Raw genomic sequence first — 23,066 nt, forward strand, 5'->3', positions numbered from 1 at the left:
TCGTCAGTTTGTGGTTCTGACAGAACATTTTCATCATCATGTGTTTCTTCATGAACATCATTTTTTATTTTGTGATCATCATGTGTTTCTTCAAGAACATCATTCTTTATTTTGCGATCATCGTGTTTCTCTATGAATTTTCTTTTTCGAGGATTTTTATCCTTGGAACAGACTGGCCTTCCACGCTTCAGGCGTTTAATGACATCATGAGTATATTCAATTTGTTCTTTCGGAATTTCAATTCGAGCAGGGGCATTTGCAGCATGTATATATGATTTAGTTACCCCTTTTGTGTCTGCAAATGCTTCTGGTATTTGATTTGCTATTCTTTGCAAGTGCACAATTTGCTGTACATTTTTTCACATTGTTTTGTTCTTGGTGTAATGACCCGAATTCTTATTTTGAATGAAGTATTAATTAAGAGATAATTAAAGAGTTGTTAATTAAGTATTATTAACGAATTGATAATTTGGGATTAATCTGTTGGATCCACCGAATTTTAAATGGATAACCGGATTTACTTCCGATTACGTTATGTCGAGAAATCTAACAAGACGAATGAGATTTTTGAAGCGTGACAGATAAGATTGATTCGGATTTCTTAAATAGTCCGGATGCAGCCTATAAATAGAAGCCGAATTTTTTTGTTTCCTACACCGCATTCTTCAGAGAGAGAGTTCTAGTCTTTTATCTTAGGTTTTCTAGCCAGTTTCTAGGGCACCTTGGTGTCGGGAAGTTTCGGAGCTAGTGTCGACTCGAAGGGGGGTCGGTGAACTGAGATCGAGACATCATCAGCGGGCTGTTGACAGACGCAGATATAATCCTAAAGCCTTTAGGAAGAACTTTATAGCATGTTTGGTAATTCAGAATCAGGTTTGATAGTGATTTCATATTGTTGGTATTGTCTAGGTTAAGATCCTTCTGTCAGATTGTTTTAGTGAGGTACGTGATGTACTGACTGAGATATCTAAGCATAGTATACACACTTATATGTTGTATATTTATGTGTTGCATTATACATGGTTTACTGCTTTGACATATTATGCATGACATATCATGTTGAGCCTGATATCTTTTGAGATATACCTCGTTTGTTGGGGCCGCTCAGCCCTATTCTGTATTGTGGACGATGGGGCATCGAGAGCTACAGTGTCCGACGGGACCCGCGGGCTCTGATGACCTGGACATTGTAGGTCCACGTCTTGATGATGAGTGTGGGAGCCAAAACATGCCTAGGGCAGATCAGAGACTACACACTCAGGCGCCTCTAGACTGAGCATGAGATTCTTGACTTGATCCTTGATATCCGAGCATATTGCATTTCGCATGCATCATATCAGTTTGTATACTCGTACATTCTCGTATTGGGCGATTGTCGCTCACGTCCTTGTTTTCATCTTGGGCACCCCATTCCACGGGGCAGGTCTTAGGTTGGACGGTGCGGACGACCAGGGCAGTGGCTAGAGCAGTTGGGTTTTCGGTGGTGATCCAGTGGAGGTTTTATGTGTGGTTTATCGTTTTCTCGTTCAGAATTATGTTTTCGATATGGTTGTATTAATGTTTAAGACTGCTGTTGTTTGTTCTGTTTTCGTTTGGGTTGTAAGATGATTAAGTTATTTGGTTTCCGCTGTTTAATTGTTGTTATTAAGTTTTAATGTTGCATGCTTATTAGTCTGTTTAGTAGTGGCTCGGGTAAGGGCGCTACATTTGGTGGTATCAGAGCATGCGAAGATTTTTGGGACATTAGTAATTCTGTTTTGAGGATTTAGAGGTTGATTTTGGTTTCCTTTCAGATGTCAGGAGACGGAAGCAGTCACGGAAGTGTGGGACATGGTCGTTATGGCGACGATGAGGCTGGCCGAGAACATCGTCGTAGAGATCGTGACGGAAGGCGTCACCGAGATCATGATGAAAGGAGACGTAGGAACCGTGTCAACATTATGGATTTCATGAAGATTGGACCTCCACCGTTGACCGGAGATGATAATGCTGATGTTGCTGAAGCTTGGGTTGATATCATGGAGCAATGTTTTCGAGTGCTACACTATGACGAGGACGAGAAGATGGAGGTAGCCGATTTCATGATCCAAGGAAAAGCTCGGAAATGGTGGAAACCTGTTTCTGCCATTCTAGTTCAGCAGCATGGGCGGATTCGTTGGGAACATTTCCGTCAGGCCTTTATCAATCATCACTTTCCGCCAGCTCTTCGTCAGGCGAAAGAGATGGAACTGTTGACACATGTTGGGAGATTGAGCATAACTTTTTAATCAGACCTCCAAATGACATGAGGCTAATTGGAGATGCAAGCCAAGACATAGGGCTACAACTTTCTAGTTTACCACTTTCGCAAATTCTGAAGTTAAAAATACGTTTTGGGCAGAATACTGCGCGCCATCGCGCAGGATCCGGCGCCCTAGCGCGCGGGTTACTGTACAAAAAACGTGTTTTGAGGTTTGGATGGTATATACTAGATTGGGGAATGATTTTTGTATCATTTCTTCTCATCCTCATTTCTCTCCGTCGGTTTAGAGCTAGGGTTCCTCATTTCTCCATCAATCCAATTTCTTCCAAGACATTAATCTTTTATTGAAGCCTTAATCTTTGCTTGGAGATTAGAAGTTTTTCTCCTCAAGAGTTTAGAAACAAGGTAAGAAAGCTTATTTCTTTGGGGTAGTGATTGAAGGGAAAACAATGGGTTGTTTGGTTTGAGTGTTGAGGTAAAGTTGTTAATATAATGATTGATGGTATTGTATGTATTGATATTTTGGAAAAGAAATGGAATTGTAGAGGAGCTAACTCTTTAGCACGCACGTCACGTGTTTGACAAAATGATTCAACGAATGTTTTTATGTCATATTACGGTTAAGAAATGATATGGATTCCTTCTTTACACAAATGTTGGGATTTGAGTTTTTCTTGAATATCAAAATTGCGGATCTTGATTCGAAGCATTATTGAATTAATTATGAATTTTGCACAGAAATTGCTCTGTTTTGATAAATGATCCGAGTTCTTGAGTTATAGTAGACTTCGAAGGTTCAAGACTTCTCACCTACACATTTCGATCTTCTTTTGGTAATATTTGAAAGGTATGTTACGGTCGGTAACATACGAGGTAAAAGTATCATTTTTATTTTAAATTGAAAATTCTATGGCTCGATGAATTACTTGTGATTTGATGAGGATAGTGGCCTTGAGATGAGTTTATTATAATATCGAAATGATTATATTGATTTTCATCATTACATTGCATATTGAGCCACTTGTTGATTCAGATTTGATATGGCGGAGGCCGCCTTGATTTATTGAATTGTTGGACGTATGGGGCTATAGTTGAGTTGGCATAGTGTATGCGGAGGTCGCTGTTATGGCCTGAACACTCTCTATATGCGCACCATAGTCCTGAGATTGTAGAACACAGCACCCCACCTCGAGCGGATGAGTCGGTGGATGTTGCTGGGGGATTCTCTTTCCTTGGGTACCCTATGACCAGATGATTCACTTGATCTTGAGATTTATTGATAGCCCACAGCTTTTGATCATGCATTGCATTATATTGCATCTTTATGAATTTAATATGAAATATTTGTTACTTTAATTCTCATATGTTATTGATTGTATCATACTGGGTTTATACTCACCGGCATGTCCGGTACCTCTTGTTTTCATGTGCTTGACGGTAGGTGAGGCGAGGCTTGGGATGCCAGAGTCCAGCTCAAGGCGAGGAGATACGAGTTAGAGTGGGATTCTCGGGTCTTAGGAGCTATTTTATGATGTTGGGATTTCTTTATTTTGGCATGTTGAAAATTATATTTCAAACATTTGAGACAATTAAATTATTTTGACGATGTTTATGTGGATTTGTGAATCACAAATTATGTATTTTACTCGAGCATTTGGTTTGTTACAATTTTAATTATTAGTATTAGATATCAGACCCGGGGCCCCACACTTGGATCCATATGTAACAATGATGATACATACCATGTAATTTTCTTTTCGGTATGTTTCTATTCTCCCCCTAACATTGGGAAGATTTCCTCATTAAAATGACAATCAGCAAAATGTGCTGTGAACACGTCGCTTGTCTGATGTTCAAGATATCGAATGATTGATGGACTATCATAACCGATATAAATTCCAATCTTTCTTTGAGGTTCCATTTTCTTTCGTTGCGGTGGTGCAATAGACACATACACCATACATCCAAAAATTCTCAGATGAGAAATGTCTGGTTCTTTACCAAATGCAAGCTGCAATGGGGAGTATTTATGATATGCACTTGGTCTGATGCAAATTAATCCAGCATCATATAAAATTGCATGTCCTCATATAGAAATAGGGATCTTTGTTTTCATAATCATTGGTCTAGCAATCATTTGCAAACGTTTAATCAATGATTCAGCCAATCCATTCTGTGTATGTACATGAGCAACAGGATGCTCAACAATGATTCCCATAGACATACAATAATCATTGAAAGTCTGGGAAGTAAATTCACCAGCATTATCAAGTGTAATTTGTTTATTGTATAATCGGGAAACTGATTCCTCAATTTTATTATTTGAGCAAGTAATCTTGCAAATGCAACATTTCGATTTGATAATAAACATACATGTGACCATCTGCTGGAGGCATCAATCAATATCATAAAGTATCTGAATGGTCCACATGGTGGCTGGATTGGTCCACAAAATCACCCTGAATACGTTCAAGAAACATTGGTGATTCAGTTTGGATTTTGGCTGGTGATGGTCTTATAATAAGTTTTCCAAGAGAACATGCTTTACATTGAAACTTATTATTCTGAAAGATCTTCTGGTCTTTCAACGGATGACCAAGTGTATGTTCTATAATTCTTCGCATCATTGTTGAACCAAGATATCCTAATCGATCATGCCAATTAGTTAATATTGAAGAATTATCAACTACCATGTTTGATTCAATGGGACTTATATGTGTATAATGCAATCCAGTAGGGAGCATTGATAGTTTTTCAATCACATATTTCTTTCCTGATTTATATGTGATAAGACACACATATTTCTCATTCCTTTCATTTATTGTTTGAGTATCATACCCATGGGAATATATATAATTAAAACTCAACAAATTTCTTTTCGACTGTGGTGAATATAAAACATCATTGATCAAAAATTTTGTACCATTAAGTAACAAAAATTGTGATTTACCACAACTTTTAATCAAGTCTACAGGACCTGATATTGTATTCACCATTGTTTTTGTTGGTTTTAGTTCCAAGAAATATCTTTTATCTCGGAGAATAGTGTGCGTTGTACCACTATCAGGTATGCAAACTTTCATTGGATTAGTTCCTTGTTTAGCTTTGTTCATGGCATTTTCCATATTTGAACTTCAAAAATAAGCAATGAAAAAAAATTACTGAAAATACATATGTAAATATAACACATATCATAATTGTAAAATAAAACATTATCATATGAATACAAGAAAAATAAATTATTGTACATTTATATTCCACCAGTATATTGTTCATTTTCAGAGAAATCATTAAGAAAATCTGCAGCATCAATATTTTTCATTTCTATCCCACCAACATATTGATCATTTCCAGAGAAATTATTCAAAAAATCAGCAGCATCAAAATGCGTTGAATTACTCAAACGGTCACTGCGTTCAGTGAAGTTGGTCTCTTTTTATTTCCCCTTTATCGATTCTTTATAGAGCTTGCAAAGGTGCTCGGGGGCTCGACAAATACGAGACCAATGTCCTGGAGTGCCGCATCTGAAACAAGAACTTTCAAATCTTTTCGAGTGATTTTCATTAACACTCATGTTCTCTTGATGCCTTTTCAGTGGGTGGTTCGTGACGCCCTTTTGAGATGAGTTATAAAAATAAATATCTCGATTTTTTTCAAAACCACGGCCTCGACCACGACCACGACCAATTCCACGTCCACGTCCACGACCTCGACCTCGACCTTGACCTCGACCAAAACCTTGTCTTTGAATTTGATTTTGGTTTCAAGGTTTAAATTCATTTTTACTTACAACATTTACTTTTGAAAATGTTGTTGATCCAGTGGGTCGGGACTGATGATTTCTCATTAATAGCTCGTTGTTCTTTTCCGCCACAAGAAGACAGGCGATAAGTTCAGAATATCTCGCAAATCCACGCACTCTATATTGTTGTTGTAGAGTTTTATTTGATGCGTGAAATGTGAAAAATGTTTTTTCAAGCATTTCCGATTCCGTAACCTCATGTCCACAAAATTTTAATTGCGAGATTATTTGATACATTGCCGAATTGTAATCACTTACTTTCTTAAAATCTTGGAATCTCAACATATTCCATTCATCACGGACGGTCGTAAGTATAGCTTCCCTTATATGTTCAAATATTTCTCTTAATCCTTTTCACAGAGCCATGGGATTTTTTTCAATGAGATATTCACATTTCAAACCTTCATCAAGATGTCGACGCAAAAATATTATAACTTTTGCTTTTTCTTGTGATGAAGATATACCATTTTCTTTAATAGTCTCGTTTAGCCCCAATGACTCAAGATGCATTTCTACATCTAGAGTCCATGGCATATAATTTTTCCCTGTAATGTCGAGTGCAACAAATTCGAGCTTTGCCAAGTTTGACATAGTGGTACTAAAAAAAATTATGATGTATTTTATTAGTTAATGAATATTGCAATACAAAGTAATGGATAAACAACAAATACAAGCATTCGTAAATATAAATAAAACACACGAGGAGGATATTCTCCGGTAAATACAAGATTCGTGAGTATTATAACCAAAATAATTTAAAATAATCTTGAGAAAGCCATCTTCTTTTTTCTTCGAAAATTTGACGAATAATAATTTTTAGAGAAGAAGAGAAAGTTGGAGTGATTGAATGTGTTTGTGAGATCATATTTATAGGGCAAAAACTAGCCGTTTTGTTACCGTTTATTACCGTTGGTGTACAAAAAAATAAATGTATGTATTTGTATATTTTATGGTAATGATATGGTGTATATATTATTAGTCATGTTTAAATAATTATGTATATCATATCACATTATTATAATGAGGTGTCATATTTTGTTTAAAAATCTTATAGGCTTTTAGACTTGTCATATCCCTTACCGAGAGTGTGGGATGTCGTCTTAACATCCTCCCAGAATTATAACAAGTTTTTTGAAAAATTTATTTTTATTATTTCTGATATTTATTATATAATAACATTATATTATATATTAAATATATACACAATAAATAAATAAACAATAAAATAAATATTATTACTTTTGTTATCTTTTTCTTCTGTTTTGGAGCTTGGAAAAATATGGAGGACTTTTAGAGCTTCATGCTGATAACGTGTTGTGAAAAAGTAAAAATTTAAGGTAAAAAGTAAAAATTTTAAACTCTCAAAATTATCACACAACACACTTTATAATATTTTTCTCCCAACTCAATTGTCTCAAATCTTTACAAATGGAGACCTATTTATAGGATATCTTTGGAAAACAATCCAAAAATAATTTCATCATTACATACATCATCACACACTAATTTTCAATATTCAACACCTAATTTTTCCTAATTTTCAACATTCAACATTATAATTTTCAACACAAATATTTCACATTTTCAACAATGAGAATATTCTCATTATAGCAAATTGATGGCATCTTCAAATGGAAGCAACCAAACAAGGAGTCAGGAGGATCAAAATCATCGGCATAGAGAGGAACACATACCACAAGAAGAACCTAATCCTCACCATATGCTCGAGATGATGCAACAATTCTTTCATTATTGCCAGAATCCACCAAGAAACCAAGAAGCGGGTGATCGGATCTTTGAACATTTCCTTTGATTCAATCCTCCAAGATTCCAAGGGACCTCAGATGCAACCCAAGCTAAGTCTTTGCTGACAAAGATCAAGAATATATTTTTTGCTCATAACTACTCTGATGAACATAAAATAAATCTACCAATTCAAGGATGTTGCATACAACTGGTGGAGAGTCATAGATATTCAGTGGAGCCGAAATAATACCCCCAAAATTCAAAGTAAAATATATCATCCAAGTTGTACGAAACACTCGAGAAAGTTTTTATGAATTTGGTTCAAGGATCTATGACAGTAGCTCAATATGAGGCTGAGTTTCATCGCTTGATCCACTATGCCCTTGAATTTATGGAAGACAAACTAAGAAGAAAAGAAAGTTCGTAGAAGGGTTAAAACTAGAACCGTTGTTCCATGCTATTCTCATAGGTAACTGATTATAATATTGCAATCAACCAGGCTCTACGAGTGGAGTCAGAGATCAAAACAGTCTTAAGAGAGAAGAAGCAGAAAAAAGATCATTTAACCCCAATTTCACCAAGAACAGCCAAAAGAATAGGAAATATGGAAGCGAGATTTAGCATGGCAAGAAACAAGGCTCATCAAAACAAAATTTTCGAGCAAGGCAAGACAAAAATCATGGTACACATATTTTCCCATGGTCATCTAGCAGGACTAAGAATCGAACAAGAATTCAACACCAGAATCAAGCAAAACCATGACATTGATCTCGAAGTGATGAAGCTCAAAGAGACCAAGGGACGGCAAGAATCTGATTTCACCACAAACCCTCAATGTATACTCTTCTATCGTAAACGGATATGTATACATGTCTTATTTAAGAAGGAAGTTTTGGAAGAAACTCATAGATCTCGATTCACCAACCATCTTGAAGGAACCAAAATGTACCAAGACTTAAAGAAATACTTTTGGTGGAAATACATGAAACATGATATTACAAATTTTGTAAGGAAATGCCTTACATTTCAAATGGTGAAGCAGAACATCTAAGACCACAAAGACATTTATAACCACTTTCCATTCCTAAGTGGACATGGATCAAGTAACAATGGATTTTGTGTTAGGGTGACCTCTTCTGAAAGGAGGCTTTGATAGTATCTGGGTTGTGGTGTACCGTTTAACGAAATCCATTCATTTCATTCCACTGAGTCGTAAATATGGAGTGGAAAAGCTAGCTAATCTACACCGAAATGAAATCACTAATTTGAATGGGATACCCTCAACAATTGTTTTCGACTTAATCAAGATTTTGAAAAAAGTTTCAGGAATGCCTTGGTAAAAAATTGAACTTTAGCACAACTTGTCACCCTGAAACAGACGGACAATCTGAAAGAACTATACATACTTTAGAAGATATGCTCCGCACCTATGTTTTAGATTTCAGAAACACTTGTGGAAATTATCTGCCCCTTATAGAATTTGCGTATAACAAAAGCTACCAGACTACAATTCAAATGGCTCATTATGAAGCTTTATATGGACGAAAATGTCGCACCCCTCTGAACTGGGACCATGAAGAATGTTGATGCACCAAAGATGAGAAAATGTGTTCCATAAAGCTAGATATTATACAAGAGGCAATTGATAAAGTACAAATCATCAAGCAAAGAATACAATCAGCTCAAAGTCGACAAAAGAGCTATGCTGACAAAAGAATAAAGGACTTATTATTTGCAGTAAACCAAGTTCTCCTAAAAATATTTCCCAAGAAAGAAATCCGAATGGCAGCAAAAAAGAGAAAGTTAAAACCTCGCTTCGTAGGTCCCTTTGAAATTCTGAAAAGAATAGAACTGTAGCCTACCGACTGTAGCTACCTAATACACTATCTGGAATACACAATGTGTTTCATATATCCCAATTAAGAAAATGCTTCACTTACTCAACACCCATGGTGGACCCTGCACATGTAACCCTAGAAGGAGATTTGGCATACAAAAAACAACTTGTTCGTATACATGACTAGAAAATCAAAAAATTTCACAATAGACAAGTTCAAATCATCAAAATACTCTGGAGGAACCAAAATATTGAGGAAGCCTCATGGGAGAAAGAAGAAGATGTCAAACAACAATACCCTGAGCTATTCGAATCTGGAGACCAGATTCTTTGAAGGTGGGGAGATTGTGATACCCCATAATTAAGGTATATACATATATAATGTTTTATTTTCACTACTTAAATTCATTAATTATTATATAGTGCTAATAATAAAAAATGAAATAACTAAGTCAAAAATATACACACATAATTAACAAATACGTATATGTGTGTGTGCGCGCGCGCACATACATACATACATAAGATGTAATATCAGCATCATCATACTTATTAACCAACACATCACCTCGTTCCTTGTTCAACCGGTGATCAGAAGTTGTCTAACATGGATTGGAGGAAAGAATTGGTTCTTGTCTATAAAATGAAACCCTTCACCTGAAAAATTCCAATAGTTTCATAGCCTATTTGAGTTTAAGGGGTTGGTTTAGAATAGTGAGAGAGAATAGATCTTTAAAAAAGTTGAAAAAAAGGGAAAAATCTATTATATATCTCAAACTCTTACAAAAATTCTAGAAATACTCCAAAATACTCTCATTACTCAGAAATCTATGACAAAATGTGGTGTCGAAATATCATTAGCTGATTTTCGTTAAATTCAGAAACCACCATTTCACGCGAAGGAAATAGTGTCGAAAACTCATTTTTTAGGTACTGTTTTTACTCCTATTTTACGTACATATTCTGACCGTATTATACCTTAGTCTAAACATGAGTTGTTGATTATATGTCATATTTCTCATTTATGTCAGTGGTTTCCCGGAACAGACGTCGGAAATAGTTATTTCTGACAGTCAAAGTAAGGGTATGAGTTACACTAGTTATTTTGTTTCTGGCATAATTCGGCTATAAATTTAAGAAATTTATAACACAAAAATTGTTGGAAATTATTTGTTTCATATGTTGAAAAAAATGGGCCGTGTCTCAGCCAAAAGCAGGTCACGTGCCGCCGTAACCGGCGCGTGTAATATGCGCGTATGTGAAACGCAAATTTTTTTTTTCCAAACCTTTTTCTATGTTATTCTAGAATATTGTCCAAGTTTCGTTAATTTTGGATAATTATTATATTTACTGTAAATTTTTAAATGCTAATACTATGATTTTTAGATATGATTTGATACTTATCTGATCATCTAAACCTTTTTATACATGTTTTTAGCCTTCAATAGTTTAAATATATATTAGGTAACTATGAAATTTTATAATTTTTGGACTTGCAAATTATTTATTATGATTTTGTGAGTAATATGTTCGATATAAAAAAATCGATTAAGGATAATATAACTCCAAATATTTATTTTACATTTTATCATTAGTATAATATTTTAGAGTTGTTATATGAAATGTTACGATTTTTTGGAGTCATATATTAATTATTTTGAGTTTTATAAGATAGTTTTAACTATTAGAAAAATATTTTAAAATAATATAACTTCAAAAAATTTATGTTACCTTGAGAATAATATTTTTTACATAATTTGAGAATAATTTGCTATAAAGTTATGGGCCAATACTCGTTATTTTGATAAATTTTATGGATAGTATATATTAATGCAAATTACAAAGTATTATACTGTACTAATGATAATCACCTTGGTCAATAGGATTGATTTGAAATTTGGATTCTCGCAATCATCTATAATGTGTCACTAAAGTGAGGAATTTTTACCGTTCTTCCTATAGCCTTGGAATTTGGTCTGAAAATTATTATATGATATACTCTTAAATGATATTTGTCATGTTTTATTGATTTCTTTCGCATGCGCGTAATTATGCTATCTCTTAATCTCATCGATGCATATTAACATGCACAACTCCGATAGCCACTCTTTCTATCACATTGAATCCTTAATCATGCCAAAATAATTCTTACCGATCAAACCTCTTATCTTGTTCGCATATTATTTAACAATTTATTCTACTTTATTTACTCATTACTATTATTCCGTAATGATTTTATTCAATGCTTCAATAAAATGTTCTCATTTTAATATCATCACACTAAGTGTGATTGTTATCAAGCTTTCACTAAATGAGATTTTGGTTAATCATCGAATGAAAGAACGAATGATTGAATGATAAAGTGATTGACCGAGATAGAGCCCTGGACAACGGAATTTTGTATGGAGATTGAGTTCAATGAATAACGTGATTTGGTTCTGTTATATTAGTTCGCTTGACTCGTTATTCTTTACTAACCAAATTATTTTTTGCACTGATATAACCTGATGTTGATCCTATTATCTATCGTATGACTAGGTTAAATTTAATATCATATTTATCATTATTTAATTCTCATTATGTCCTTAAAAACTCAACTACTCTATTTTTTTATTTATTGTAATTTTTAGAGCCAGGTATCCAGGAATTTGATGAAGAAGGAAATGTCAGTGAATGATATGTCATTTGTTGTGTAGAATATTTATAATAAATCGTTGTCATCTTCTTTTTAACTTCTATTATAGTTTGGTCTTGTAAAACTCTATTATGATTTAATTGTACCTTTTACGATTCGCTTCCGTTAATAGAGCATAGTAGTTTTTTTTACTGCCTACAACACTTCAAATGAGATAACATTTCCACACGATGTGTTATTAGGGAATGTGTCATTCCTCCAGGGCTAAGTCCCAAGTTGGGTGCCACAATTACTATTTGCTAAAGCCAAAAAACATGTTTCTATGGTCTTCTCATTCAATTCATAGTCCCGATCTCAAATTCCATATCGTCATCTCTTTATGTTTGCTACCTATACTAATTTTTATTCTTATAATGTTCTATTTATATTCTTATAATGTTCTATTTATATTATAATATATGGGAGAATATAATTTTGACACCTGTGAATCTTGTAAAAATCTTGAAACCCTATGTGTAAATTTAATAGGGTGAATGCACTTTCTATTATTGAATGCACCCTCTATTATTCAGAATGTAGATCAAAACCCTATCATCTAGCACCGGCTGAGATGAAATAGATGAAAGATCAAATTCAAGAGTTGTTGGACAAGGGTTTTATTTTCCCGACTCGTTCTCCGTGGGACGCACCGGTATTATTCGTGAAGAAGAAGGATAGTGGCAATATGCGACTCTGCATTGATTATAGAGAGCTGAACAGAGTCAACATCAAGTATAAGTATCTCGTACCTAGAATCAAGTACTTATTTGATCAATTGCAAGGAACTTCGATTTTCTCGAAGATAGATCTTCGTTCGGGATATCATCAGCTGAAGGTGAAGGAGTCCGATGTTCATAAGACGGGATTTAGGACTCGATATGGGCGCTACAAGTTTATGGTGATGCCATTCGGGTTGACCAATGCGCCAGCGATTTTCATGGATCTCTTGAATCGCATATTTCAGCCGTATCTAGATCAGTTTATCATAGTCTTCATAGATGATATTCTGATTTACTCCAGGAGCAAAGAAAAGCATAGTCAACACTTACGAACAGCACTAAAAATATTGCAAGATAGAAAGTTATTTGCTAAGTTCGGCAAGTGCGAGTTTTGGCTCGAGAGAGTGGCGTTCTTAGGCCACATTATCTTAAGAGAAGTAGTCGAGGTCGATCCAAGCAAAGTCGAGGCAGTTAGAGAATGGCCGGTACCTAAGAGTGTAACCGAGATCCGTAGCTTCTTGGGTCTAGCTGGCTACTATCCGAAATTTATTCAAATTTTCTCTTCTATTGCGGTACACTTGACCGCCTTGACGAAGAAGAATGCAAAGTTTATTTGGGGATCAGAATGCCAATAGAGTTACGAGAAGCTGAAGCAAGCTTTGACTTCAGCACCATTTCTATCGATTCCATGAGGGCAAGGAGAGTATGTTCTCTATACAGATGCTTCGAAACTTGGTTTAGGTGCAGTGCTAATGCAAAATGATAGAGTGATAGCATATGCGTCTAGGCAGTTGAAGGTTCATGAGAAGAACATGACTTCGAGCTTGTAGCAGTAGTATTTGCTCTCAAGATATGGAAATATTACTTATATGGAGTGAAGTGCAAGATTTTCACTGATCATAAGAGCTTGAAGTACTTCTTCACCCAAAAAGAGTTGAATATGAGGCAATGAAGATGGTTAGAATTGGTGAAGTACTACGACTGCGATATTAATTACCATTCAAAAAAAGATAACGTAGTTACGGATACTTTAAATAGAAAGACAGTAGTTATTACTCAATTGTCATTTCAATGACCATTGCAAGCAGAGATGCAATTATTAGAGCTTGCAGTGTTCGCTAGCAGGTTAATATTTCCACTATGAGATAACTGTATACTCTGAGGGATACAATCCATAAAGGTCAGTCTTCTGATGAGCAGTTGCAAAAATGGAGACTGAGAGATGAAGCTAAGGGCCGAAAGCTGTATTCCGAGGATGATGACATAGTTCGATATCAAGATCAACTGTGGGTTCCTAGTGGCAATTTAATGAGAGAGGTTATTATGAAGGAAGCTCATAACACTCCGTACTCTATTCATCTTGGAAGTACGAAGATGTACAAGGACTTGCAAACACTATATTGGTGGCCGTGCATGAAGTGAGACATCTTGCGTTTTTTGTCCGAGTGTTTGACATGCCAGCAAGTAAAGGCAAAGCATCAGAGGCAATCAGGGAAGCTTAAGCCATTTCTTATTCCCGAGTGGAAATGGGAAAATATTACTATGGATTTTGTAGAGGGATTGCCAAGGACTATCAGAGGATCTAATGCCATTTGGATGATAGTTGATCATCTTAAAAAATCTGGCACTTTCTACCTATTAAGACGATATTCACCAAGACACAGTATGCAGAGCTGTACATCCGAGAGATAGCGACTGCACGGAATTCCAATGTCTATTGTTTTGGACAGAAATCTGAGGTTCATATCGTCCTTCTAGAAGAGTCTGCATTCAGCGATTCGAACAAAGTTGTTGTTCAGTAGAACATTTCATCCTTAAACCGATGGTCAGTTCGAAATGGTGATTCAAATTTTGGAGGATCTACTCCAAACTTGTGTGATCGATTTCCAAGGAAGTTAGAACTGAAATTACTTCTAGTGGAGTTCACATATAACAATAGCTACCAGTCGTCTATAGGTATGGCTCCTTACGAGACACTTTATGGGAAGAAGTGTAGATCACCGATACATTGGGACGAGGTTGGTTAAAGAGGACAATTTGGTTAAGACTTGATCAAGCAGAAAACAGAGCTAGTAGTCAAAATCTGAGATAGGATGAAGACTGCTCAAAGTCGCCAGAAGAGTTACGTTGATAAGCGATGATGGGAGCTAGATTTTGCAGTGGGTGACCACGTATTTGTGAAATTAGCACCTATGAACGGTGTTATGAGGTTTGATAAGAAAGGAAAACTCAGTCCGAGGTTCAAAGGACCATTTTATATTTTAGAAAAGATTGAGGCATTAGCTTATAGAGTGGCGTTGCCACCAACGTTAGCAGGAGTGCATAATGTGTTCCATATCTCAATGATGCGAAAGTACATGTCGAATCCTTCACATGTACTAAACTATGAACCTCTGCATTTGACTCTGAATATGTCATACGATGAAAGACCTATACAAATTCTGGATGGGCAAGAAAGAAGGCTTCGAAATAAGGTTATACACATGGTCAAAGTCAAGTGGCTAAATCATTCGGAGTAGGAAGCAACTTGGCAAACCGAGAATGACATGAGGAGTCGCTACTCCGAGTTATTCGATAAGTCTTAATTTTGAGGACGAAATTTCATTTAAGGAAGGGATGAATTGTAAGGTCCAAATTGCGATAACGTAATCCAACTGCATGCAAATCTATGAATAATGGAAAATGCTTAATTAAATTATTTTAATTTCATTAATTAAATGTGGTAGGTATGTTTACATGTTTAAAATATGATTTTCTATTAGAATGCATAAAACTGTGTTTTTAAGTGTTATTCGAAACGCGGTATATTTTTTTATGTAATTTTCGAAAATTGTATTTTCTGAGGTGGTTTTACGTGCCGAGTCATATTTTAAACCAGTAATCGACTTTTGACAAAAATTAGAATTTTTTGGGAACTCGGATAATATTTTCGAAAACTTTCCTAAACAACAAATTCACGCACACCAAGCTATAGAGTCCTAGTGTTGCTCTCGTCCACACACACACCCCACACATCAGCACATTCACGTTGGTTTTGAGGCACAAAAACACAGCAAGCTTCCTCCCTCGTAAAAGGTTTAAAGTTAATGTATGTTCATGATAAAAGGTAAACATGTACATATATGATGAAAGGAAAAAAGTTTAAAGTTAATGTATGTTTATGATAAAGCTATTTTATTAAAAGTATTTTCACTGTTGCATGTGAATGGATATGTATTACTTGCTATCATGGTTAAGGTTTGCTGAGTCATTAGACTCACTAGGGGTGATCGATGCAGGTGAGCATGATTTTGATGATGTTGGAGGAATTGATGGTTGAACTGGCTGGAATGATGATACACATAACCCGAGGACCTTTGCTAGTTTTTCGCATTAGTATGATTTTAAAGATTTTAATGAATTTTATGACTTTTATGATTTTGAGTGGTTTGGAGAGGAGTTAAGAGTTTATGCTATTTTTGAAAAATACTAGTTTTAGGTTTGGTTTGACGATTTTCAATTTTATATTTTGCATTGTGTTCTTTTTTATTTTTAAATAATAAGTTGGTTGGTTTATTTAAAATGGTGAAAAAAATATTTATATGCACAGTATGATTTGGCCGAAGCTTGAAAGTATTGGGAAAAAAATTGTTTTTCTAGTATATTTTAAAGAAAAACGTGTAGTAGACGTTTCAAGTTGTATGAGGCGTGGGAACGGTATAAGGAGTTGCTGAGGAGGTGCCCAAATCATGGCTTTGAAAAATGGGTACAAATTGAATTATTCTACAATGGTCTCAATGGGCAAGCAAGAGGAAATGTGAATGCAGCAGCTAATGGCACGATCTTTGTCAAATCTCCTGATCAAGCTTACGAGTTGCTTGAGCAGATGACTATTAATGCAGCGGCTGGAGTTTATGCTGTGGATCCTACATCACGCACTGCGCAAGTATCAGCATTGACTACGAAGATTACAGCTATGAATAAGGTGAGCACAGCAGAGGTGAAGGTGCGCCGATTGTTGTTGAAGAATCACATCTTGCTAAAGAAGCTCAATACATCAACAACAAGAATTTTGGTGGCTATGACGAATATCGAGGTAACCCTCCCCCTAATACTTATCATCCTGTTTTGAGAAATCCTGAGAATTTTTCATATGCAAATAATAATAATGTGTTGAATCCTCCACCGGTGTTCTATACATCATATGGGGAAGGGAAGCCATCATTTGAGGATTTAGTTGGGACATTTTTTGTTGAATCTGGTAAGAGGATGTCTAGGACTTACTCTAGACTTGACAACCTAGAGACACACACGGTGAATATTGGTGCTTCCTTGAAAATCCTTGAGTCGCAAGTTGGGCAGGTAACGAGGCAACTCATGTCTCAACCGTCAGGCGCAGTATCAAATACTGCAGACCCGAATTTGAGAGAAGTGAACGCCATTTTCATACAGCATGAGGAGATTGGAATGGTAGATGGAGAAGAGGAAAAAATTGATCCCACACCTGTAACATCTGAAAAACCAAACCTACGTAAACCACATGCATGCAAATTACTTGAATTGCTTAATTGTTTTATTTAATTGATTTTAAATGATTGCATGATATTTATTAAACGATTAAAGGTATGATTGTATGATTAAATGATTATATGACATGTTTTCATGAAATTGAAGGATTTTACCCGAATATTCGATAACAAGCAGGGGAAAAGAGACCGAGGACGACCAAGACAAAAATATTTATTTTTCTTTAATTATTTTCAAGGCTTCTTAATATGATTAAAAATTATTTAACTTTTCTAAAAATGTTGGAGTTCATTATTTTACGAGTCAAGCTTGATTTTTCTACGGGAATCCAGTTTTGGGCAAAAAATGAGTTTTAAAAGATCAAAAATATTATTTTTAGAAACTAAAATTTATAAACATTTATGTTTTAATTAAATAAGAGTTATTAGGCCCAATTTAACTAAATTGAGTAGGCCCAATTTCTCCTATACTTTGATACCCAAAAACATAGCCCATTATCATGCAATTAAAACTATAATTAAGTCACCTAGGCTTTCTGAGAGCCACAATCAGCCGAAAAATACACACTTGCACACACATAAATTTCAAAAATATCAAGAAGAAGAAAAGCTAGGATTCTTCGTCGTCCGGTAGTCCAAATTTATACCCTCGCCAACGATTGAATACTCGAAGGTTTTAAACGCAAAGGCACGTTTTCTAAACTCTTTTACGCATCATTCAAATCATAATATGCATGTTTCAATTATTTTTGCATGAAAAATATTTACGTTCGATGGTTTAATATTTTGTCAAATATTTTCCAAAGCTTTCAATGTTTTTAGGTATATATGATCATGATATAATTTCCAACGAATACGCTGTCAACGTAGGATGAAATATGATTGGAACATGAATAAATTTCAAAGAAAATAAGGCTGGAACCATAGGTGGCAAAAGGGGATAGCTTGCATAAGGTTTCCAAGCACAAAAATTGGGAAGGTGACTCGGCTAGCTTTCATGGTCACGTGGGGAGCGGCCAGGGCTGGTCCAGGGTCTGGGTTGGTCTCGGTGTAGAGCTAGGTTGGATCCTAGGGCGCTAGGGTTCGAGGGAGTGGCTAGGGAAGAGTCCTAGTCCCCACGCATTCATGGATTGGTTCGGGAGAGGAGAGGTTCGCGGCTGGCTTGGGCAGGCTAGTCTGGTCTAATAGGGTCTAGGGAGGATGGTCAAGGTTTGGGTTAAGGGCTGGTGCAGCCATGGTTCGTGGTGGCTCGGGTGAATGAGGGCCGAAACTAGGAGAGGCGCACATCTCTTGTTCTGATGGCAGGTGGCTTGCGGTGCTAGTCCAGGGCTTGGGCTGGGTTTGGCTGGGTCTGGGCGTGGTACAGGGTTGGTGAGGATCAGGTGGGATCCGTGGTGGCTCGAGTAGGAGAGTTCTAGTTGGCTAGGAGTCCTAGTGAAGGTGGGAAGCTGACACGTAGATATGGATCCTTGTTGCAGGGCTCGTGCGCGAGCTAGGGTCAGGTTATAAGGGTCAGGGTTTGTCAGGAGGATACCTAGATGGGTTGGATAGGGTCTGGCTTGAGGTGGCTTGACCGTGGCTTGGTGGAATCGAGAGATGGGTCGGTGGTCTTGATAATGGGTCAAAATAAAAAATTAATGAACATAATTTCTAACAATGGGTCCACGGGGGTGGTTCATGGCTCACAAGGGTAGTTTAAGTAATAAAAAGTCTATGTTTAAAGTTTGGGAAGAAAATATTAAGTTTTGAATTTATTAATGAATTAAACGCCTCACTAATTATTAAATAAAGAATTAGATGAAAAGCCTCGAAATAAGCTGAATAAAATTATAAAAATTTATATTCAAACATAAATAATTATTTGGGATAAGTCAATGTCATTAAAAGTAAGAAAAAATCAAAATCGAGAAATTTTTTGTCTAGGGATAAAACGGTCATTTTACACTTGGAAAAAACGGAAAATACTTGGCAGCGTCCCGAAGGATCATAATGCATGTTAAATGATTAAAAATGATGATTTTAATGAAAATATGATATTTTGTGATTTATGCTAAAGCTGTGCAATTTTTACTGTTAAAATGATATTTTTGGAAAGCTATGATATTTTATGTTTTTTAAAAAACAGAAAAATATTTTGAGGGATGTGAATTGATTGTGACAAATGATATATGATATGTGAGGGATCCGTTTTAAGAAGTAACGGTGAACTTACAATTTTTGTGGAGATGTCGTAAGGGAAAAGGCCCCAGAGGGAGCCCATTTATGGGAAAAGGCCCCAGAGGGAGCCCGTCTATGAGAAAGCCCCTGAGGGATTCCGACGATTGTATTTCTATGGCGGAGCCTAGTGCCCGCCCCCATGGGCCATGTGGAACTGAAGACTGATCAGTCGACCGGAGGATAAAAGCTAGTCACTTTAGAGGATCAAACTTCATCCAAAATGATAAAGGATTGAAAGCTTTACGATTAAAATGATTCGATGATATATGATTTATTTATTCTTAAAATTATTTTAAATGGTTTATTTATGCTTAAAAGCTATTTTAAAATAAAAGTATGATTTTAAATGCTTGTGATTGTATATGTATTATTTGCTACTCATGTTTAGAACATGCTGAGTCATTACACTTATTAGGTTTGTATGATGCAGGATTTGATGATATTATGGGAGGCGCTGACGCTTGAGTGGATCGAGTACGGCAGTATACTCCCGAAGGACATTTATCTTCCGCACTAGCTTAATAGATAAAAGATTATTTTCCGCATTAGATTGATATAAAAAATATTTAATTGATTATTGTTAATGATTTTATTAGATATTTTTATGCAATCGAGATTTCAAATGTTAAATTATTATGATTTATGGTATGATAAGTTATTTTATTTGGTATTTTCGAATTTACAGTTTATATATATAAAAAATGTCGAGGTCGTTTCAGTAATCCGGGAAGAAACCAACTCCAAGCAAAGGCATCCGAGGTAAGAAAGGTAAGAGATACGATTTGGATCAGTGAATTGATATTTCTTTACTTCCCTACCCCCACAGATTTATACAATTGAATGCTGAGTTTCAAAAGAAAAAAGGTCTTGAAGATCTCAAGAACCTACACACTAACATTCAGTCTGAAGATCAGGAGAAAGTGGCACTTACTGAAGGAGGCGATGAAGGGATACAAAGAAATCTTCCACAAAAGTTGCAAGACTCCGGGGAATTCGTTGTACCATGTGCAATAGTAGGACAAATGGTGGGAAACTATTTGTGACTGAGGGGGCAAGCATGAATGTAATGCCAAGTTGTCTTTACGAGAAACGTGGACTGAGTAAAATGAAGCCCACAGAACTAATCTTGCAGTTGGCAGATAAATCTGTCAAGGTACCGTTGGGTTTTGTGGAAGATGTAGAAGTTCAAATCGATGAACTGAGGCTTCCAGCAGATTTCGTTGTGCTTGACATGGAGAACAGACATAATGTTCTTGTCATTCTAGGACAGTTATTCTTTGCTACTGCTGGAGCCTTCATTCACGTGAAACAAAGAACGTTGACCATGGAGGTTGAAGGTCAAAGGGTGGAAATCAGGGGATTGAAGAGATCGCATGACCCACCTTGAATAGGAAGGACAGTCGGGCTGACGACTTTAAACTAAGCGCTTGTTGGGAGGCAACCCAATCAGTGTCTTTCGATGCTTTCGTTATTTTTTTATTTTTACTAGTATAATTGCTTTCGCATTTTTTTTTATTGAATTATGCATGTGAAGATTAGACATTGATATATTTTATTATGTAAGTAAAAGTTGAAACGAGGTGTGGAAAGGAGCTCTAGTATTCCCAATCTCGGACATACAAGCGCCTAGGCACCATTGGTCAGCGCTGCAGTGCCAATTATTGCAAAGATCAAGTGCCTAGGCGCCATACATGAAGCACTGTGGCACCAACCACGCGCAAGACTTAGCGCCGCAACGCTAAAAATTAAGCAACGCGACGCTCCGTGGGCCGAAGAGCAAGCACCATGGCGCTACATACCAAGTGTTGCGGCGCTATATCGTATTATAAGAAAAAAAAACAAATCCGAAATCACATTCTACCCTAAAAATAAAGAAGAGCTGCGCCTCTTCTCCTCTTCACCATCGAAAAATCGCCCATCTTCCACAAAATTCTTCTTTGAAACAACACAAACATCAACACAGTTGTGGTTCTGAAGCATATACGTATTCATGATAACTTAGGAGTCACATCTTTTGCACTGTCATATTTGTTGACGCTATCGATGCTTAGAGACAGTTTACATACCTGTGATGCTAAATAGACAATGGAGATATGATTTTTAGTAATTCTCACATGATATTGACTGACTCTTTTGCGAACACAGAGATGATCTAGGCAATTGTTTTTCAATATCTTTTGGTCTGCTTTCATTGTTTATTATCGATTGTAAACTCATTGAGCCTCGAGTTGATTGAGATGCTTGAAATTTTTTGTTTTCCTATCTCAGATATCATTTTCGTTGAGTAGTGCATGTGATTGTTCTGTATGAGATAACTAATGGATTGAAGGTAATCTAGAACTTGCTTGAACACTTTTCGAGGCGAAATACGGATAATATGTAACATACAAATGATTTAGGCAATCTTTGGAACCGTTTGAGCCTTCGAGCCTACCAAATGAAAATGAAATATCCATAGTGTCTCATTTTGAGCTTACTAAAAAATCAAGTGGAGTGTGTCAACGACATACAATTAGCCCCCATTTTTATCTATTTTATCTATTCTATATCCCACAACAACTACAAAATGAAGCTTATACAATTACTATCCAACATAATTTTGAGATAAATTAGATCATTGGTGTTGAAATGATTCAACTACTCCTTGAAAAGAAAAAGAAAAGCAAATGGCGTATAAAGGAGTTGAAAAAGAAACGAAAAAAAAAGAAAAACAATGAAAAGAATGAATCAAAGTGGTGAAGAAAGAAAAAAAAAAGGAAAATCGAGGATGTGAATGCTGAGAAAATAATAAGTGGATGATGAGTGAAAATGATAAGTTTACTATCCAAGTGCACGGTTGTCAAGTGTTAATATAAGAGAGTAAAGTAGCGTTCTCACGAATTGAAGAGTGTATTAATAAACATATAACAGTGCTTGTAATTAAAATAATCACGATTTTATCTTGAAGAATCAATAAAATGTTAAATTTACTGAAAACAAATTAACTGAAAATAAATAAGTAGGAGTTGAAGAACCTAATTTATGCAAATATCAGTAAGAGAAAATATATAGAGGAGTGATTTCACTTAGTTTCCATGATAATTGTTCCCAGCTGAATTTATATTCATGAATTCTAATCATTTAATGGCCAAGAACACTTAATTATTTTATTTCTCTTTTCCCAAATGACGAATAAATTGTGTCTTTCAAACTTTGATTCAAACATTCCTAATAAAAATCTAAGTTTAGATGATATATTCAAACGATGATCTTACATAGGCCTCGCTAAAGTTATACGTCTTTCGAACAATATAAATATTTAACGATGTGTCTCTAATGATCCAT

General features: G+C 35.8%; 1 protein-coding gene across 1 annotated transcript; it reads left to right on the forward strand.

The window, feature by feature from the left end:
* The first annotated feature begins 1,940 nt into the window (after positions 1 to 1,940).
* LOC140962615 (uncharacterized) lies at positions 1,941 to 21,129 on the forward strand. The gene is made up of 6 exons (XM_073421567.1): positions 1,941 to 2,230; positions 16,687 to 16,984; positions 17,068 to 17,505; positions 18,831 to 18,907; positions 20,569 to 20,767; positions 20,875 to 21,129. Exons 1-6 carry the CDS (start codon positions 1,941 to 1,943, stop codon positions 21,127 to 21,129), a joined length of 1,557 nt encoding a protein of 518 aa, XP_073277668.1.
* The last annotated feature ends 1,937 nt before the right edge of the window (positions 21,130 to 23,066 follow it).

This window comes from Primulina huaijiensis, chromosome 17 (genome assembly GCF_012295235.1).
Source record: "Primulina huaijiensis isolate GDHJ02 chromosome 17, ASM1229523v2, whole genome shotgun sequence".
Taxonomy (NCBI): Eukaryota; Viridiplantae; Streptophyta; class Magnoliopsida; order Lamiales; family Gesneriaceae; genus Primulina; species Primulina huaijiensis.

Bases quoted from the DNA above. Each gene is read 5' to 3' on its own strand.
- LOC140962615 (XM_073421567.1), top strand. From the start codon at position 1,941: ATGGATTTCATGAAGATTGGACCTCCACCGTTGACCGGAGATGATAAT. The intron at 2,231-16,686 runs GTTGACACATGT...AACGTGTAGTAG, and splicing joins CAGGCGAAAGAGATGGAACT to ACGTTTCAAGTTGTATGAGG. The intron at 17,506-18,830 runs GTAACATCTGAA...TTCTGATGGCAG, and splicing joins AAAAAATTGATCCCACACCT to GTGGCTTGCGGTGCTAGTCC.